The sequence below is a fragment of the Meles meles genome, chromosome 13 (genome assembly GCF_922984935.1).
Source record: "Meles meles chromosome 13, mMelMel3.1 paternal haplotype, whole genome shotgun sequence".
Taxonomy (NCBI): domain Eukaryota; kingdom Metazoa; phylum Chordata; class Mammalia; order Carnivora; family Mustelidae; genus Meles; species Meles meles.
The window spans coordinates 68,693,375-68,712,394 of NC_060078.1; the positions used below are offsets into that span (position 1 = coordinate 68,693,375).

The window sequence follows — 19,020 nt, forward strand, 5'->3', positions numbered from 1 at the left end:
ACTTGCTGCATGGGCTGCGGCCAAAACCCCACCTGGGATTCCATGAATGAAGCCAGCACTTCTTGGGAGAATGGTTTTGCCTGGGATCTCTGCAGATCTTCATTAAGATCTTCACTACTTGCCTGGGCTCTGCCTCAGTCTCCAGCAACTTGGCTGCACTCCTAAGAGGAAAACATGAGCCCAAAAAAAGACTCAGGCTTCAGAGCCAGGCTCCCAAAATAGGTCCCTTGGGAGGGGCTGGGGGAAGAGGGGAGCTTTGGATGCTCAAGCTAGGGCCCTGACCTCAGCCTGCCCAGACCCAGGGATTAATAAAACATCTACTGTGCTTGTAAAGATTATTTTACTTAATTAAAGTAAAAAAAAAAAATCCAGTTACAGTGCTGTGGCTGCCTCAGCAAAAAGAACAGTGTTTGGAAGGCAGCCAGCTTTATGCCTTTCTGGTCAGGAGAGGTGGAGAGATGAGTATCGCTGGCAAGGAAGCTGATTGAAATCTGGCTGCTGGGGACATGACAGAGTGGCAGGAGGGGCCAAGCCCGAGGCGGGGCTGTGGAAGTTGCACCCCTTGTGGGAAAGGGAGCTTGGGGGCAATTTTGAGGGGGACTTTGCTACAGTTCCGTTTAGTGGTGCCCTTCCTGCAAGCAGATAGCCCCAGCCAGTTGATTTATTTCGAGTTTATAACTTTATCAGTCCTTATTCAAAAACTGTTTCTTGAGCACCTATTCTTACACCAGGGTTTGAAATTCTCTGTGCCATTTTAAACATGGCAGACTCAGCATTCAGAGCTGATTCTAAAGGCTGTGTCTGAGCCTCATCCTAGGCATGAATCAGTGATGTGGGGCTTGAGTGGTTCCCACCTCCTGATCGCCCAGTCGGTGTTCCCAGGCAGAAGTCAGAGTGCTCAGGAGCTGCATGATTTGAGGGGCTCCGTGGCCAGGGTTTGCGTCCTCTAGTTGAATGCCACGACCTGCTCCTCCAGCACCCTGTGACCTTTCTTCTGCAGTTTGCTCAGGAGCAACAGTGGGAGAGTGGAAGCGAGGCAGAAGGGGAGAGCTGGTATCCCAACATGGAGGAGCTGGTTACAGTGGACGAGGTTGGGGAGGAGGAAGATTTTATTATGGAACCGGACATCCCAGAACTGGAAGAAATTGTGCCCGTTGACCAGAAGGACAAAATCTGCCCAGAAATATGTCCTTATGTGACGACCACCTTGGACCTGGACGTGGTCAAGGATTTCACCAACAAGGGAGTGAAGCCCATAGGGAACGGGGCCACGGAAATCAGCCTCAAGACACCCAAAGACCTGCCTTCTGCTTCCACGAGCTGTCCCAGTGACATGGACGTGGAAATGCCTGGCCTAAATCTGGACGCTGAGCGGAAGCCAGCTGAACGTAAGACAGGCCTCTCACTGGAGGGTTCAGATTGCTACGAGAAGCAGGCAGAGGGAGGGGAGCGCTCCGACGTGCGTCTGACCCCTCCACTCCAGCAAATGTCTTCCCGGAAGCCAGCAGAAGAGGGGGCCCGGCAGCCTAGCCCACCTCTCGATGACTGCAAGGCCAAGGGGACCCCCGAAGATGGGGCTTGTGAAGGCAGCCCCCTGGAGGGGAAAGCCAGCCCTCACACCAACACCGACCTCCAAAGCCAGGCTTGCCAAGGAGTGTCGACGCAGGGTAACTACCTCCCTTTTCTCCTGTGTGGTTGGGTTGATGGGACCACTGTTCACTGAGGGAGGCGTGTGGGCGTGTGCAGGCTGGAACAAACACCAGCGTTCAAGCTGGTGCAGAAAGCCAGCTTCGAAAGTCCTGGTTAAACGGTTAGTGCTTTTCGGCAAATGGTGTAAAGGAAATCAGATAGGAGGCCACACATTTTCTGAGAAGCAGACTGAGACAGGATAGACTTCTCTGAATTTACGGGAGCCCAGAGGGACTCTGACCATTAAAATCAGCAAAAGTTTCACGTTATCAGGCCAAGGGGCTCTGGTTCCTTGGATTGGTAGACAGCCTCTCAAGCCTGCCCAAGGGCGGACCACCCAGGCTGTCACTCCTGTGAGGCCTGGGTGAGGGGGCAGGAGTGTGCAAGGCTAGAAGGGAGCACCAAGCGGGCAGAGGGCAGAATGAGGGGTCCTGGGGGCTGCGGCCCGTTCCCACTGCTCCCACCATAGACCCACTCATCTCCATGGCCTGACTGGGGAAGGAGGCTTGTCCCAGGCTGTCCTCCGCCGCCGCTGCAGGTGACGTTGTGTGGGTGCCCGGCACTATGACATCATGAGAGACAGAGTTTAAAATAGGCTAAGCCGTGTCTTCTCTGCCAAGTGGAAACAAAGATCCAGCGAGGGCTACGGCGTGGGGGGCGGGGCGGGGAGCAGGAGCAGCCCTCAGTGCTCTGCGAGTGAAAATAACTGGGGCTTCGTGTCACAGAAAGCCTGCAGCATGCTGAAGGTGGAAGGAAGGGGGACCAGAGTCGGGGGCAGAAACCGTTGAGTAAAGGCTTAAAAAGAAACCTTCCTGTCCAGTGCCGTGTGGCTGGCACGAGCCTGTCGGGGAGTCGGAGGCTCGGGCTCTCCTCCGTGGCAGGCTGACCTGAGCTGTTTTTCACCTGCGAGTCTCCATGGAAACTGCTGGGAGCAGCTGCCTTGCTGTTGCCAGAGAAACCCGGAGGGAGGCCTGGGCTGTGTCTGCGGAAGGCAGGAATAAAGAAGGAGGGAGATGTTCACCTTGCCCTGATTGAACCCCTTTCTTTTGCCGTATAGGTCTCAACACGCACTGGTGTTAATGGCTCATTAGCGTACCCAGTGTTTGGAGTTCATATTTAATGACACTGCTCAACAGGCTTGGGGTGAACGTGTCGTTGCCTTTTGTGCCAGCCTCTGTGCCTAGAGACGTCAGCACAATGTTTGCCCTCCGGTAATCCTCCTGCCTGCAGAGAGGGAGTGATTTCTGAGGTGGGGGGCAAGGCGGGGATCATCCCAGCCAAAGGAGGCAGCGGCCCATCCCCCACGGACCCAAGTGCAGAGTTGCCAAGGGTTCGTGTGTGTGGCATTCTTTTGGCAGTGGAACAAACTCTCAATTACAGCATTTTGGTTCTAATTAGCAGTCCTCGCCCTAGCTTCATGTTATTAAGCCGTGCAAGGGACCATTCCTGATCACACCGTGCAAGAATAGGAGAGGGTCTTTGAAGTACAGTGTGCCTCCTTAGTTCTCTGCCTTGGCCCATGTTTTGCAGAAAACCCCAAGTTCATGGAAATGAAATCTCTGGACGTGAGGTCACCGGAACACGCCGAAGTGGAGCTGAAACAGCCCCTCTCTCTGCCTTCCTGGGAACCAGAGGATGTGTTCAGTGAACTTAGCATTCCTCTAGGTGGGTGAAGTACACAGTCCTTCCTGAGCGTTCAGTTCCAGGACACGACAGAGCCATGGGACCATCTGAGAGCTCGAGCAAGCTTTTTTGGTCATTTTGTTGTTGTGTTTAATGTCGGGTGTAATAACCATTATGTGGATAGTGCATATCTTTCAAGTCTCTTGCAATTTCAGTCTCCCGATAGTAGACCAGTTACCTCATGGCATCAGGCCCTGAACAGTACTGCCCTGGGAGCCGGAGCAAAGAGAGACTCGATTTCCCTCTTTGGGAATGCTTTATTCCTGACCACACAGCCTTTATTCAAGCAGAGGTCAGAGGCCCCAGTAGCCACCCAAAGTCAATAGAAATGAACTTTTTCTGCTACTGGCTTCCCTACCCTCTTTGCCCCAGCCCTTTCCAAGACAGTGCTACATTTTTTTCTCTTTGAAAGACCAGCTCTGAGGCAATGATGCTGGCGAGACTGCTCTTGGGGCAGACACACTCTATTTGATAGAGGGAGCATCGAACAGAGAGAGACCTGGGCCCCTTTCCTTCCTGTTTCACTTACTGGATGACTGCATGACCTCAGACAAGTCATACTCAGGAATGTATTTTGGATTTTATTTTGTCCAGTCACTACAAGTCCTTTATTAACAAGTCAATAAAAAGAGAGAGAGGTAAAAATACTTTTCTCGGAGGCCCTGGGAGTGGAAGGTACTGTCAGAACCCACCTGGCTAGGGAAGGCAACCCAAGCCAGAGGCACAATGGAGCTCTGGAGTCCAGAGGTGCAGCTGGTGGGAGGCACGGAGAAGGGAGTGGCTCGGGCCTTGCACAGGCAATGTGCAGATGCAGAGCCCTCACAGGGAATGATAGGTTGGGGTTCCTGAGCCTTAGTTTTTTTTCACCTGTTATATGGAACTGAATCAGATCAATTCTGCAGTGGAATTTTCAATAGTGGAAGTGTTGCAGGGGGCGGGAAGGGAGCTTAATAATAGAATGACTTGGACACATTTTTGAAGGGGAGAGTTAACCAGAATCACAGGGTGGGGAGTGAAATTACCTCAGTAGAGTGCCCTTGGAGCTCGTGATGCCACCCCTAACTCAGTGACTCCCACCCCACTTCATCTTCGAGTCTTTGCCTTGACTTTGAGAGGTTGGAAAGGAATAAAACAAGGGAGCCGTAGCAGCCCCTGGAGAGAGAGCTGAGGAAGGCATCATGTGGGAAAGCGTCCCAAGGAAGCACAAGAAGGACGGGGTGATGTGAGAACCTATGACCACACGTCCGCTTCCTCAGGGAGGGGCTGGTCAAAATGGAGGCTCACACCTTCTATCAGGTTTCTCTTTTTCTTTTCATCTCCTTTGAAACATTTCTCACTGTTTCTGCCCTCCGAAAGTTCCATTTTCATTGAGTACCTATTTTTACTGAGCAGTACTTTCTAGATAGAGTGCCCCATGCGAGGCACTCTGGGCGGTGGGGAAATGCAGCACAGGTCTCTTGGCGGCCAAGAACGTGGAATCTGCATGACACACACAAGCGAAAATTAAGAGTAAGTTCCACCACCTTGTCGTTTGTGTCTTTTTAAAAACTGGTTTTCATTCCAAAAAGTGTGATTATTATGACAAATGTCAAAACTAAGAGCCACGTAAAGTCAATGTTAAATGTTGTATCTCTTGCCTCCAGTTTCTCCAAGCGCCAGAGGGAGTCGCAGTCATACCCACGGAGACTAGGTCACACCATACACAGAATGTTCTACAATTTGCTTTTTTAATTTAACAGTGGGACTCAGAGACCTCTTCACCTCAGTACACAGACAGTGCTTTCTTCTTCTTCTTCTTCTTTTTTTTTTTAAGATTTTATTTATTTATTTGACAGACAGAGATCACAAGTAGGCAGAGAGAGAGAGAGAGGAGGAAGCAGGCTCCCTGCAGAGCAGAGAGCCTGATGCGGAACTTGATCCCAGGACCCTGAGATCATGACCTGAGCCGAAGGCAGAGAGAGGCTTAACCCACTGAGCCACCCAGGCGCCCAGACAGTGCTTTCTTTTTAACCACTGCAAATATTCCATCCTAAAAGATGTACCGTAAATTACTTATCCATTTCTCTACTGGTAAACATTTAGGATGTTTTCAGTTTTTTCCCGGTGGCTAAAATGCTGTAATAGTTAAGCTTTTGTGTTTATCATTTACCATGCAGGTATCATTTCTAGTGCTTACTTCATTCTTTAACTCACTCAAAACACCTATGAGGGAGGTAATATTTTTATCCTTATTCTATAAGCTAGAAATCGGAGATGCAGGGCTACAGAGCTGATGGCTAGCAAGGACTGGAGTCAGGATACAAATCCCAGTAGTTTGACTCATAGGACCGTGCTTCCTCTCTGTTCTGCTGCTTCCAAACACATGTCACCTTGGTGTGCGTGCCAGCATTTCTGCAGGACAGCGTCCTAGGCTGGGAGCGGGGGGTGAGGGTTGTGGAGTTACGTATGTTTCCATTTCACATTTTCATAATTGCTGCTAAATTGCACTCCAGAAAGATTAGACCAGTTTTCAGTGCCAGAGCAAGACTTCTCATTCTCTGCTTCCTTACCAACACTGGACGTCATCAGTTTTGAATCGTTACCAACCTATTAGGGAAATGGTATCTCATTCTGCTTTTTTAAAACAGCTCTAACGAAGTTTAATTGATATTAATGAAGTTGCATGTTTAGAGGGTACGGTTGATCAGTCTTGACATGTGTGTGCACCCATGAGACTATTCCCACAGTGACACAGTGAGCGTATTCATCACTTCCCCCGTTTTCTGATGCTCCTTTGTAATTCCTCCCTCCCCACACCTCAGTCCCCAGGGAACCACTTATCTGCTTTCTGTCACTAAATCTGAGTTTGAAACCAAAGGGAATCATACGGAATATACCCCGGTTTTGCCTGACTTCTTTCACTCAGCATAATTATTTTGAGCCCTTGATGGGCAGTTGGGTTGTTTCCAGCTTGGGGCTCTAACAGCTTGTACTTTTGTATTGCATGTGGTCTCTGATGAGCTTTGAGACCCATTATCTTACTGATCTTAGGGGCTGGGGATATGGTGCCGTTTTCCACATTTGACAGAAGAAACAAGGGCAGATACTTAGGCAAGATAGCCAAGATCGCGTAGCAAGTCCAATCAGAACTCAGGGTTTCGAATCTGAGACCACTCTGCCCTCCTGTTCGTCCAGTTCAGGAAGCACAATGTAGGAAAGGCAATTTTTGTGCAGCAGTTATGGGCACAGGCTGTGGAATCGGATTCCCTAGGTTTAAATCTCAGCTGGCTAAGGGACAAAAGCCACCTCTTTAACCTCTTCTCCTTGATTTATTGACTTTCTTCGTCAATAACAAAGGGTAGTAATAGAGCCCTATCATGTACAGTTGGTTTGAGGAGGAAATGAGTACTTGTAAGGTCTTAGTGTCTTCTAGCAGGAGGGTTCTGAAGCAGTCATTGAGCCCTCCTCTTTCCTCTCACTGGGGCCACATGACCCTTATGCTCCAGAATCCATCACTCCTAAAGAGACTTCTAGGGAGGGAGGGAACAGCCTTCAGGCTTTGTCCCTCCAGAGTGAAGGGAGGTGACATCCCAGTGCTCGGGGACTGGCGTGGACATGGGGTATGGGGAACGGAGAGAGGGCACAGCCCACAGGTTTCAGGCCAGTTCTAGGTGACCCCAGCCAGCCTGAGCCTGCCCAGGTCTGCGCTTCCAGAACCGAAGGGCATTGCCTGCAAAATGCAAGCTTCCCCTCCACCCAGCGCAGGCTTTGCTAGGATGACAGACTTATAATCACCCGGCCCAGGAGCTATTATTAGAAAGCAAAAAGAGCTTTAATTGTCATGCTTAATAGAGTCTGAAAAATGGGAGGACTGAGTGGCTCCAGATGAGCTGGGGCAGTGACAGCTTTGGTGATGTTATAGCTTCTCTTGTGGTCCTCACATTCCAGAGGCTTCCTGAGGTGGTGTTGGCTTGTGGTGCCCATGGCAACTCCCAGTTGCTGGGTGGGGGAGGGGGTTGCCAGGCATGTGGGGATCTTCCTCAGACTTCTCCCTCCTCAGTGCTTTTAACCACCTGGTACCTGCTGACAGCCGCTGGGCACGGGCAGGGGCAGGGAAGCGTCGCTGCCCACCTTCGGAGCCAGGGTTCTCCAGGTGGCCTGGTTAGAGGGCAAGAAGGCCTCTGTGGAGAAATGTTTAACATACAGCAGGAAACGAATATTTTTTGAGCACCGGACAAAATGATAGGTGCTTCCCATAACACCCTTTGTGGTGGTATTATTTCTATTTGACGGGTGAGGAAGCTAAACTCGGGGAGTTTAAATAACATGCCCGAGGTCACCCAGTGTAAGTAAAAGAACCAGATCTTTCGGACTCCGCACTCCATTTTCTCTCCACTCTCCTGCCACTTCCCAGCCTTTTCTTCTTTTTGGCAGTGGAAACCTTTGTTCCAGTCGCTGTGCTGCCTGGGTTGGAAGGGCCCACAGCCGCCAGCTCAGCTCGGGCCCTGCTTTATGCTCTGGGGTGGCTTCTGAGGCAGTGGTGCCCCTTCTTGGGGACCCAGGACACGGGCTGGAAGACCTCTTAGAAAACCTAGAGGATGCTGGAGGCCTTACCAGGGGGCCTTCAGTGAAACCCCAAGGTTTCTTTCCTGGGACCACCCACCAGCCCCTCCTGCAGGGTCTGGGGCAGGATAGAGGGAGCAGCTCTGATCACAGGCCTGCGTCCGCTCCCTGCGGCCTCCCGGTGTGCTTCTCCTTTGCCAGTTTCCTTGATCTTGTCTTGTGTGGGCATCTGCGCCCTACAGAGCAGCAGCAGGAGAGAGCTGTTCTGGGGAAACAGAGGACCGAGGCGGACCTTGCTTACGGCTCCTTTGCCACCGGCTTGTGTGTACGGTGGAGGGGCGAGCCGGCCAGCCACCCACAGGCAGAGCAGGGGCCAAGTTTCTGTCCTTTGCCATGCGGGTGGGAGGAAGGTGAGGAGGGGAAGGCCATGGCCTCTTTCTGGGCAGCAGATCCCAAAAGAGGCCTCCTCCCGTCTGGGGGCTGGTGTGGGCAGGGCAGCAAGCTACGTGGCAGTTAGAGAAAACTGGCTGAGGAGGCTGCCAAAACAAGGCCCCAAACCACAGAGGAGCAATCAGTCACAGCAGGCCTTGGGCAGGCCTCCTGGCTCCCATCTCCTTCCAAGCCAGCCACTGCACACTGATAAGTGGCTCTTTTGAAATGAAATGGGGGGAAAAAAAAAAAGAAAGAAAAGAAAGTTATAATTACAAGTCTAAGCAGTGGCTCTAGGACAGGGTCTCCTATGCACTTAGCTCTGTCTTGCAGGAGGCAGCAGGAGGAGAGTGAAGGAGGCCCAGGCTTGTGGTCACATGCAGCGTCTTGATGGAGACCTGGCCTGTCTCCCTTCCTGCCAGAAGTAGCCCTTCCCCTGGTGGGTGGCTCCCCTGCCCAGTTCCCCCGTCCATCTGCTGCGGCTGGTCCTTCACCACCCCGGTCCCCCAGCAGGGCCACGGGTACTAAGCAGGTGGGCAGCGGCCCAGCCCAGCCCGCGTGCACATGCCAGCCGCCCTGGCCAGAAAGCAGGATCCAGGTCTTCCGAGAGCCACCTGCCCCGGTCCTTTAGTTCCGTTAGGGGTCCTGCTTCTCACAGCCCTGATGCCTGGGTCTTCTGATGACAGTTCACTAAAGGGCGGTGAGGGAACCGAGGCCCCGGGGGAAACGGGCATTCAGCTGACTCTCCCTAGCTTCCCACAGGTTCTTCGAGTCTGGTCTGTGCCCTCTCAGACCTGGGCTCTTTCCACTCTGCTGACTGTGGCTTCAAGAGAAGAACAGTGACCCCCACACACCTTGGCGAAGGCTGGGGCAGCCGCCATGCCTTCAGAGATGAATCCTCTGGGCTGTGATGCCATTACTTCTCTTGCTCTGGGGCCACTGTTTCCCCTCCTCAAAATCAGAAGGCCTCCCAGAATCCTGTGACTTCTGTTTACCAAGTCATAAGTCCCATGTGATTACTAGGTGGTTTAGATGTAAAGACTGGAGGCTGGGAAGATGTTTATGATACACGATTACATAGAAAAGGGAGGAGACAGAACCATACTTAGGGTACGATGAACACTGCCCCCCTCCCAAAAGAAAGTCTACATATAGATAGTGTGGAAGAAGATGTTTGGATTGGAATGACTCTAAGTGGTTTTGCCTCACTTTGGTGTATTTTTAAAATTGTTTTTAATGAATATAATTCTAAAATAAACAAAAATGACAGCATCCTTTCCGAGTCCTGGGCATAACAGCTACAGAGAAAGGTACAGCGTGGAGAAAGGAGAGCCTTCCTCCTCCTTTCCCTGGAAGCAGGCTGATAACAGGAGAGCCTGGGCCTAGTTCCCAGCAGCAGCTGCGGAGCGGAGCATGGTGGAGCCCTCCCTCAGGCCTGAGGGAGTACATCGCTTCCTAACCACCTGGGAATGGAGTCGGCCCTGTTCTCAGACTGGTTTTGCAGATGAGGAAACCTGGCTTGGAGAAGCTCCACAACCAGCCAAGGTCAACAGCAAGCGAGGGATGGAGCTCATTGCTCCCATTTCCACGTGCTGGCTGGCGACCTCAGGGGTCTCAGGTGGCCTTCCTAATTCTTGCCTGTCCGTCCCCCATCCTCCTGCAGGGGTGGAGTTCGTGGTACCCAGGACTGGGTTTTACTGTAAGCTGTGTGGGCTGTTCTACACGAGCGAGGAGATGGCGAAGATAAGCCACTGCCGCAGTGCTATCCACTATAGGAACTTACAGGTAAGCGGAACCTTCCTTGCCCAGCACCCGGGGTTCCCTGATCAATGTCCTTCCACAACGTGGAGAACAGGTCTTTCCTCAGGCCTGTCTCCCCCAGGCTGCTCCACGTGCTGGCGGCCTTCCCTGTGCTCTCAGGACATCTGTCTCCCCAGGAGTACTTACAGCATTCTGTTGGGGTCGGGTTTGGGGGTGTCTGCCTCTCCCCGCTGGCCTGAGTCACTTGAGTTAGGGATCACCCGGCCCATGCTTGAGGCTGACCCCTTTTCACAAGACCCGGATGTTCTAGATGCCGAGATTTCTCTGTGTTTCTGTTCCCGCAGGCAGTATCCTTGTTTGCTGCAATAAAGATCACTGTTAGGTTCTATTTAAATATTCATCCATAGTGCAGCTGTTTGTCAGAGACAAACTATGTACTAGACAGTGTTCTAGGCACTGGAGATAAAACAAATCACACACACACACACACACACACACACACACACACGGGTGCCTGGGTGGCTCAGTCAGTTAAGCATCTGCTTTCAGCCTAGGTGGTGATCTCAGGGTCCTGGGATCGAGCCCCGTGTCAGGTTCCCTGCTGGACAGAGAGTCTGCTTCCCCCTCTGCTCCTTCCCTTCTGCTCCTGCTCTCTCTCTCTCTCTCTCAAATAAATAAAACTTGAAAAAATCATAAACACACACACACACACACACACACAGAGGACAAAAATCTCTTTCCTCTTGGAGCTCCCACCCTAGTGTAGGAGTTAAATGATGAAATAAGTAAGTTTTATGGCATAGTAACAGGTGACATATAAAAAATACTCTAGTGTGTTTCATCCAATCTCAGGTGCCGGCAGTTACAAGACACACTGCCAGGTTTTGGATACCAATAGGGAAAAAAAAATGTTGCAAAGTAATGGTGAGACTCCATCGATTGTACGATGCATCTGGGTTTCAGAGATGTGAATGTGGGTGGGGCGGGGGCTGGTCTTAGAGTCAATAAAAGACAGTAATAAGTTCTGTAATATAGACCTAACTAACATGCAGCATGTTGGAACTTCTGGGGTATTTAACTTAATGGGAAGCATGAGATATCAGGTGCCCAGGAATAAGTATTCCAAGGCTCCTTCTGTTTTTTCCTGCAAGGAGTCAGACTAGTTTTTGTAACACGTAAGGCCTCCCCCAGGGCAGCCCCTCATGGTGGCAGCATGCTCTAATTCCAGAGCAGGCATTACTGTCGTGGTTAAATTGTTCGAGTGGCTGATCCAGCATTTTTCAACCAGAGATGTGAGAGAGAACCACCTGGACAGTGTTTGGAAAGTCTATTTATATACTAAGTTAGATACTCAGTAGAAGGGAGGTGGGGAGGTGATCCAGGAATAGATAATTTGAGAAAGTTCTCCATATGATTTGGATGTGCATCCCTAGTTAAGAAACTCAGATAGGGGCCAACTCTTGCTTTACAGTTGAGGAAACTGAGGCCCAGAGAAGCTATGTGATTTGTCCAAGGCCATGCAGTTGGTGAGTTCCTAGACCCAGGAACAGACTGCCTGATTCTTAATCACTCCTTTTTTTTTTTTTTTTAACCCTATTAAGCTGATCCTGCAAACCAAGACCCATAATGAATAGCCTGGATCACCATTTGCAGGGGATTGTCATTGGCTACGCCCAGGGTCATGTCACTTAAGCCTCTTGATTTCCCTCTGGGGAGCAGCTGCTCTATGAACAAGGAAGCTATGGGGTCTGGGGCCCAAGTCCTGGCCTCTCCTGGGGGAGCACAGTGAAGGCCTGACTTGCCCAGACCAAGGATTCAGACTGGGCTCTACAGAGCCAGCGGAGGGTGGCCGTCTGTCCTGAAGACAGCATCATCCTCCACCCCAACAAGATAAAACCTACAGAATGGCAGGGCTAGGTGGGGTCTTGGAGATCATGGAGTCCTGATGTCCCCCAGCGATGGTCCTCATACCAGCTGGCATCTTTCAACAATGCCGCATCCTAGATGCATCCTCCCCGGCTTATTCATTCTCTCCAGGACTGGGCCTGAAAAGCCTCATTTTAAAAAATCTCTCCAGCAGGTTCTGATACCTCAGTGTGAGAGCTTTTGATCTCCTGCAGCATTCTCAGCTGGACTCTGTCGTCCCTCAAGGAAGTTCACAACTTCAAGGTCACTCAGGAATTTAGGATGAATCCAGACTTGGCCACGGCCTCTGATTCTAAATCCTGTATTTTTTTTTTCCTCCAGGACAGTAGACTACACTGTGTTCCGGGCCTGTGGGCTAAACCCCCAGGCAGACTCCCCTTCCCAGAGCAGGCCAGAGCCATTCCTGTGGTCCCCAGGCATGTCAGGGCCAGGCACAGGCCAAGCCTTAAATGCCCGCCAACTGCAGCTCAGGGTTCTCTCGCGCACCTGTTGGGGAGCTGGGAGCCTGTACCGCCCCCTTCCCAGATAAGGTTTCTGTCAGTGGCCTTGACAGAATGTCTCCTGTCCACACAGCCTCGCCCACCCCACAATACCCCACATGACATGTGTGAAAAAGTGAAGGATTCAGACTCAAGCAGCAGGGGCTGGCTCACACCTAAGTCAGGCAACTCGTAAACTTAGCACTAAACTTAGCAGGCCTTGAGGTGGGGGTGAGGGGTTGCCCTTCGAGGCAGGGAGCAGGTGGAAGGAGCCTCCCTTTTCTTCGTGCAGCCTCTGCTGGGCCCCCACTGCCGGTCATAGCCCCAAGAGAACCCATCCAGAATGACCCGGAACAATGGGGGGAGGCAGATGGGTCAGATGGAAAACGAGATGCCTCCCTGGGCTCCAGGTCCAGAGGGGAGTGAGCCCACATTTCCCTTCCTGGGATGAGGTGGGGGACGAACCAGGCCCTCCGTCAGCAGCCTGGCCCGCGGGGACCCACGGTCAGTCCAGTCTGCCGCTCTCTGCATCGGGCTCACCCACCTCTCGGAGCCAACCAGTTTCTTCTAAAGAGAGAGGTTATCTCACAGGCATCACCTCGTCTGACCCTCAAAATCACCCTGAGGGGGAGGAAGGCACCTTTTCTCCCATTTACCAGATTAGGAGTCAGAGGCGGAGAGACCAGTGACTTTCCCGGAGTCAGATGGCCGATGCCACTCGTGACACAGGGCAAGGTCCCGGAGGGTTAATTTTGAGCCAGGCACTGTGCTGAGTGCATATGGTGCCTCACTGGACTTCACAGCCACCTTATGGGGCTAGTTCCTGTTAGCCATGTTCACACATGTCAGACATCCTGGGTGACTCGCCTGCTGAAACCTAGGATTTGAGCCCAGGTCCTCTGGCCACAGAGCCCACACTCGTGACCACTTGCACACTGACTCCTGATCTGGTGCTCTCTGCGCTGCCCCCCGCTGCCTGGGCCATCAGAGGTGCCCAGGGGGCCCCAGGCCTTTCCCAGTTGTGTCTCACTGTGCGGAATCTAGAATCCCAGGGATGGCCTGCCCTGCGGCCAGGGGCCGGTGCTGGTAGCAGCCAGTGTTTGAGGGCGGCGTGAGGCAGCCCCCAGCGACAGAACAGGAGCCCAAAGACAGACCTGTGGGCACTCAGCGTGCTGGCCACCCGCCAGGAAGCAGGTGGTTATGAGAGGCTGCAGGCCCTCTTTGGCAGTCCTCGAAAGACGGTGCTGTGCTCCTGCCACAGGTTGGCCAGTCCGGTTGGCCTCTAGTCCCCCTGGCTGTCACAGACGTGCCCCCGGGCGCTGAGGCTCTTCTGGAAAACAAGTGGCATCGTTATGAGAATTCAGTGAGTTTCTATAAGAAAGGCAGAACAGCGCTTGTACAGGATAAGAGCTTTGGAAGTGGTCCCTGTTGTTAGGATCTGTGTTGTCTGTGTTTTCCACAAGAGCCCTGTGTTACTTGTAAACTAATGTAGAGAGAAGGGGGAGCTTCGTCTGGTCCTGCAGCCACAGAAGGATTGGGGAGGGTGGGGCGGGGGGGGAGTCCCACCCACTGGGAGAATGAGGAGAAGGGGCCCAGGTACATCCCTTTCTGTCCTCTCTCTCCTCTCTTCTTCAGCCAGGTCACCACTGACCCTGTCTCTTCCCTTTGTCCCTCACTCTCTCTCCCCAACGCAGAAGTACTTGTCGCAGCTGGCCGAGGAGGGCTTGAAGGAGACGGAGGGGGCCGGCAGCCCCAGGCCTGAGGAGGGCGGAATCGTGCCACAGTTTGAGAGGAAGAGGCTTTGACGCTTCTGGAAGCCGGGAGAGGAGGGCCTCCTGAGTTGGGGCCTTCCTGACCTCAGGGACAGAAGCCAAAGCCAGAGAGGAAGGAAAACCAGGCAGGCCATGTTGCCTCAGCCTGTTCTCGGCGACTGGTGAAGACGCCCTTGCAGTGTCTCCCCAGAGACGCTGTCACCTGATGCGTCCAGCGACGGAGGGTCACCCTCTCTCTCTCCCCTCCTGTTGATCCTTGTTTCCTTCAATTTGCTTCTCTCTCCTTTCCCCTACCCCCCGCCACCTTCTGTGCCAAGGGTCATTTATTTTTCATAAAATCAACTTCTCAGGGATTTCACAGTGTTCAACTTCTTGATGGGACAGGACAGGTCAGGCCAGCCCGGTCAACCAAGGAAGAGATCTCACAGAAACTCCTGGGTCGAGAGCCACTCCAGGGGGTCTGGAGCATTTTCGGTGCCTGGCGTCCTGAGCAAGGGGGAACTGTTGGGTCCTGCAGGCCTGGAAAGGGGGCACCCTTGACCAGCATCTGTCAGAAGCTGGGAGTTCCTCCAGCAGGACCATCTTTTTGGAAAGCCCCCATTTCTAATAACTCTTTCATCTTCTCAGTTACTCTAGAAGTCCACCAGATTCATGCCTTAACAAAAAGTAATGAATTTCACAGAGGAGGAAAAGAGCTCTTCATTTTGGGAGCTCTGTTAAGGGCCCCTCGCCCCCCAAACTTCTTTTCATCCTCAGGATTTCTGGAGGTGCCAAGCTTCGTTCGGTTCTGGACAATTCATTTGGTATAGATTCACTCCAGTTAAAAATGAAAACGGTAGCGTCTTCTCCCTTCAGCCAAAACAATACGGGCCTGGGTCAGATGTTGGCTTCCCAGCCCACTGCGGTACTGGCGCAAGAGACGCTAAGCCAGGGAAGTGGCGGCTGTCCTTGACTCGCTCTTGGCGCCTGCGTCCCGGGATCCAGCAGCCTCTCAGTGGGATGGTTTTGAAAATGGTCTCTTGGTGGAGAAAGACGCTAAGGAAAGAGCAAGGCCACAGGATTGCCAGGAATAGGTAGGAGGGCAGGCGGTCAAGGGCATTTCAGAGGACTCCTGTGTGCACACTTTAAGGTTAAATGTCACGAAGAAAAGACCTCTACTTCCTACAGGGTTTTCTGATACAGGAGGTTAGTGCCTTCAGGCCCCAGACTAAGAGTCGGAGGTTCCATGGGGAGCATTTGGGCCAGAGGTGCTGAGGGTAAATGAGGCTTCGTCACAGCCCCGAGGAAGACTTCAAGAAGGTCAGAGGGGAGCCTTGTGCTGTTTCCACGAGCTTGAACGACTTCCCCGGCTCAGCCCTTGGAAGACGGTTCCTGCGTTTCTACTCCTAACGGCAGATAGACTAGGAAGGGATAGTTTGTTTTATATTATCTTTTGCATTTTTTATAGTAGATAAGATTTTTTTATGGTAGATAGGTAGACTGCACATTCTGTCCTCCGCACTAATAGCCGAAGAATAGAGAACTTAGATCTGAGTTCAACACTGACATTTTATCAGTGAATCTGAAGCACAGAGAAGGAAGAAATGTAGGACATAAAATGAATCCTGTGTAAACCTCGGGGTCCATGGTTACTGGTGAGGAGAGAGTTGCGGAGAACCTGTGAAAGAGAACAGAGAAGGCCAGCACCAGAGGCCAACCAGGCAGCCTGGGTGTGCACTGTCAGGGGCTGGAGGAAGCAGAAAGCCCGGCCTTGGCGTGAGGCCATCTGGGGGCCCTGGAAAGGTTGGCGCCTCCAAGACAGTCGGCTCTGAAGATGGCGGCTCAGCTCCAGCTGCCTCCACAGGTGTTCACCTGCCGCTCTGCAGACCGGCCTTCTGCATTTCTGGGAAAACCTGGGCCCTCGTTGTCGTTCTTCCCCCTGTGTGGACACCCCCTGTGCCCAGGGCCAGCTCTCTGGGAACCTTGCTAGGAAGAGTCTACCACCTCCACCAGAGGCTGGAAATGAGCATTTTCAGAGAGGCTGGCAGTCTTTTCTCCCAGCAAAGTGAAAGTCGACCCACCAGCTCATCCCTCCTCCCCCTCCTCCTCCAGCCCAGCACGGTTTCCATGGAAGTCGGGATGGCTGTTCAAACAGCCTCATTCCCAAGTAATGCAACGGCTCCCCTGCTGATAGACTGACCTTCTCCATATTGGAAAGCTGGCAAGAGCCGCAGGGAGGGATCGAGGAGAGGCTCTCTGCGTTCAGTCAGAACCTTCACTTCAAAAACCATCTAAAATTCTGTATTTGTGTATATATTTGTATTTATTTCTATTTATTTTTATACAGTTCCATTGGCATGGTCCTTCACCCACTCTGTAATTTGCACTTTTTATTCCTACATGTGTCATACACAATGCAATATTACAGGCAACCAGGAAAATACTGATTTATTTTTTAAAGCTTTTCCTCAGTGTTTGTCAACCATTTCAAAGTGTCTTCCCAAAAGGCTTATGTAAGAGCATCTGCTACCTTGAGTAACAGATTCATTTGTACCCTGGGTTAAGGTAACAAAAGGCCTAGGTAATTTTCTTCTCATCATAAAACACCCGAAATAAAGTATATCCAGGCAGTATTCCCAAACAATTCGATAGATTTGATGTTGGTGTGAGCACAGCCATCACGATCCCTTCCTTGGACAGTCGGAGGCTGTGATCTGTTAGACTGTCCTTGAACTGGACCAGAGTTTGCTTTTTGAGCTTATGAGAAAAAGAAAAACACTAGTGAATTTAAGTTTGAACTTGTAAAGTATTAGAATTTGTTGAGTGTCTTATCAATCGTCATCACTTTTCCTGATCTGTATAATTGACCGCAAGTGTTTGTTTTTACAAAAGGAAAAAAAAAAGATTTTTAATAAAGAGAATTTGAAAGCTTATGAGTGGCTGGCTGTCGTGCAGGGAGCCCTTGACATTTGTCTTGGGGAAGCTCACTGAGCACAGAGGTTGGGATCTGGCCCCTCTCTGAGTCTAGGATGTCTCTAAAGGTTTGAACAGAGAACACACAGCAGCTTCTGTGTAAAACTCTGAGAATCAGAGATGCTCAGAGGTGAGCCTCCAGAAGGGTAAGTCGGGGAAAGTGGAGAGCTGCTGTCCCTTTTGCAGAATCAGATAGAAAATTGTCTAAACCTGCAGCCCACTGCCCCGAGTCTTCTCCCGGGCGGAACCCCATTGTCCTGCGCCAGGTCAGGTCGCGCCATTTCTGGACGTTCCAACTGCGGTGAGATGGTTGATACCCAGCCCCCGCTCTTCTTAGCCCTGTGACTTCCTGAGTCCCAAGTCCTCGGGAGAGATCATGGTGTACCTACATCACCTCTGAGTTGTTTCAGGTTTAGTATAATTTCTGGTACTGAACCTTGTTTTCTTTCAGAATCCTAAGCTCTTTCTCAACCATTTCTTCTAGCAAAACAAGGCCAGTCTCCTGAGCCCAGTTGGCCAGTCCTTTGAATGGCCTGGAAGCTTTCACGGGCCCTTCCCTCCTGTTGGCAGTGCTCCTGAGTCAACGGGGAGGGGCTGGACAGTCTGGCCCTAGAGGGCAAAGTGAGTGGGGCCGCCTGTAATTAGCAGGAGCAGATTGTAGAGCTGAGGAAAGTTCCTGTCCAGCCTGTTGCTGCTGCCCCGCCGCACCCTCAGCCTATTGTGGCCATCCTGGAGCTGAGCTGAGGTCTCCAGTTCCCACCAGGAGGGGTGGAGAAGCATCCTTCCCTGCAAGTGCTGGCTGGGCCCCAGCTGGCCAGAGTAGTGAATGGGCCTGGAGCTTGTCCTCCGTGCCAAGTTCAGGATCCAGGATGCATGACCGTGTCCGAGGCCCCACATGTCCCTGCACGTGGCGTCGCTCTGGGGGGGGCACCATGCACCTCGTATCCTGTCCAATGGCACTCCCTGGAGCCGTGCAGTGGGGGTGCGTGTATTGCAGTCCCCCTGCCCTTGCCTGGGTGTTCCCATTTTCTCTCCGATATTCTTAAAGGCCTTAGAATCTGGTTCTGAGCCAGTCTACCAAGCCAGAGCCCTGACATTCAGACCCATTCTCTGTGCTCACTCCTCCTCCCCTGGATCAATGGCAGACTGCCCCTGGTTCCACTCTGCCATGGCCTGGACATTGATACTGCTTCTCACCGTCCCTGACTAGGCCAGGCCAGTTGGACACTAACCTTGGTCCCCGTCAGAACAGCAATAGTGGCTGCTGACTGTCCAGCAAGGTGGAGATAGGACATCTGGACTCACCCCCAACAGCCCTCCATTCTCCTTTCCCACTCTAAAAGGAACCTGTCCCAACCGGATTTCCAAACATGTCCGAACAGGATGGACCCAGGGACCCTCAAGTCCTGGCCCTTCCTCTGCAGGTGAGAAAACTGAGGTCCAGAGAAGAGAATTGTCCAAGGCAATACAGCTTATTGGTGTCAGATCAAGACTAGAATCCAGATCTTGTCCAAGATCTGCTCAGATTTGAGCATGCTCAATCCAGAATTGTCCAAGGCAATACAGCTTATTGGTGTCAGATCAAGACTAGAATCCAGATCTCCTGGGTGGTCCTGCTGGGGACACACAGGGAAACAGGCTGTTTCAGTTAGATGACTTCGTGAATTTTCCAGGCCTATCCCTAGCTGAACTTGAATCCTCAGTGAAGACTCAAGACAAATCACTGTTTTCGCTTTTTTTGTTTTTGTTTTGTTTTGTTTTCTTCATGTTTTCTGTGTATCCAAATC

At 51.8% G+C, this 19,020-nt stretch overlaps 1 protein-coding gene across 1 annotated transcript in view; it reads left to right on the forward strand.

The window, feature by feature from the left end:
• RBM20 (RNA binding motif protein 20) overlaps positions 1-14,621 on the forward strand; it is a 180,722-nt gene extending 166,101 nt beyond the window's left edge. Inside the window, exons 11-14 of the mRNA XM_046027448.1 lie at positions 1,010-1,667; positions 3,220-3,354; positions 10,007-10,128; positions 14,204-14,621. Of these exons, the coding sequence (XP_045883404.1) occupies positions 1,010-1,667; positions 3,220-3,354; positions 10,007-10,128; positions 14,204-14,314 (1,026 nt within the window). The 3' untranslated portion in view covers positions 14,315-14,621. The remainder of the gene's footprint in view (positions 1-1,009; positions 1,668-3,219; positions 3,355-10,006; positions 10,129-14,203) is intronic.
• Positions 14,622-19,020: the final 4,399 nt, after the last annotated feature.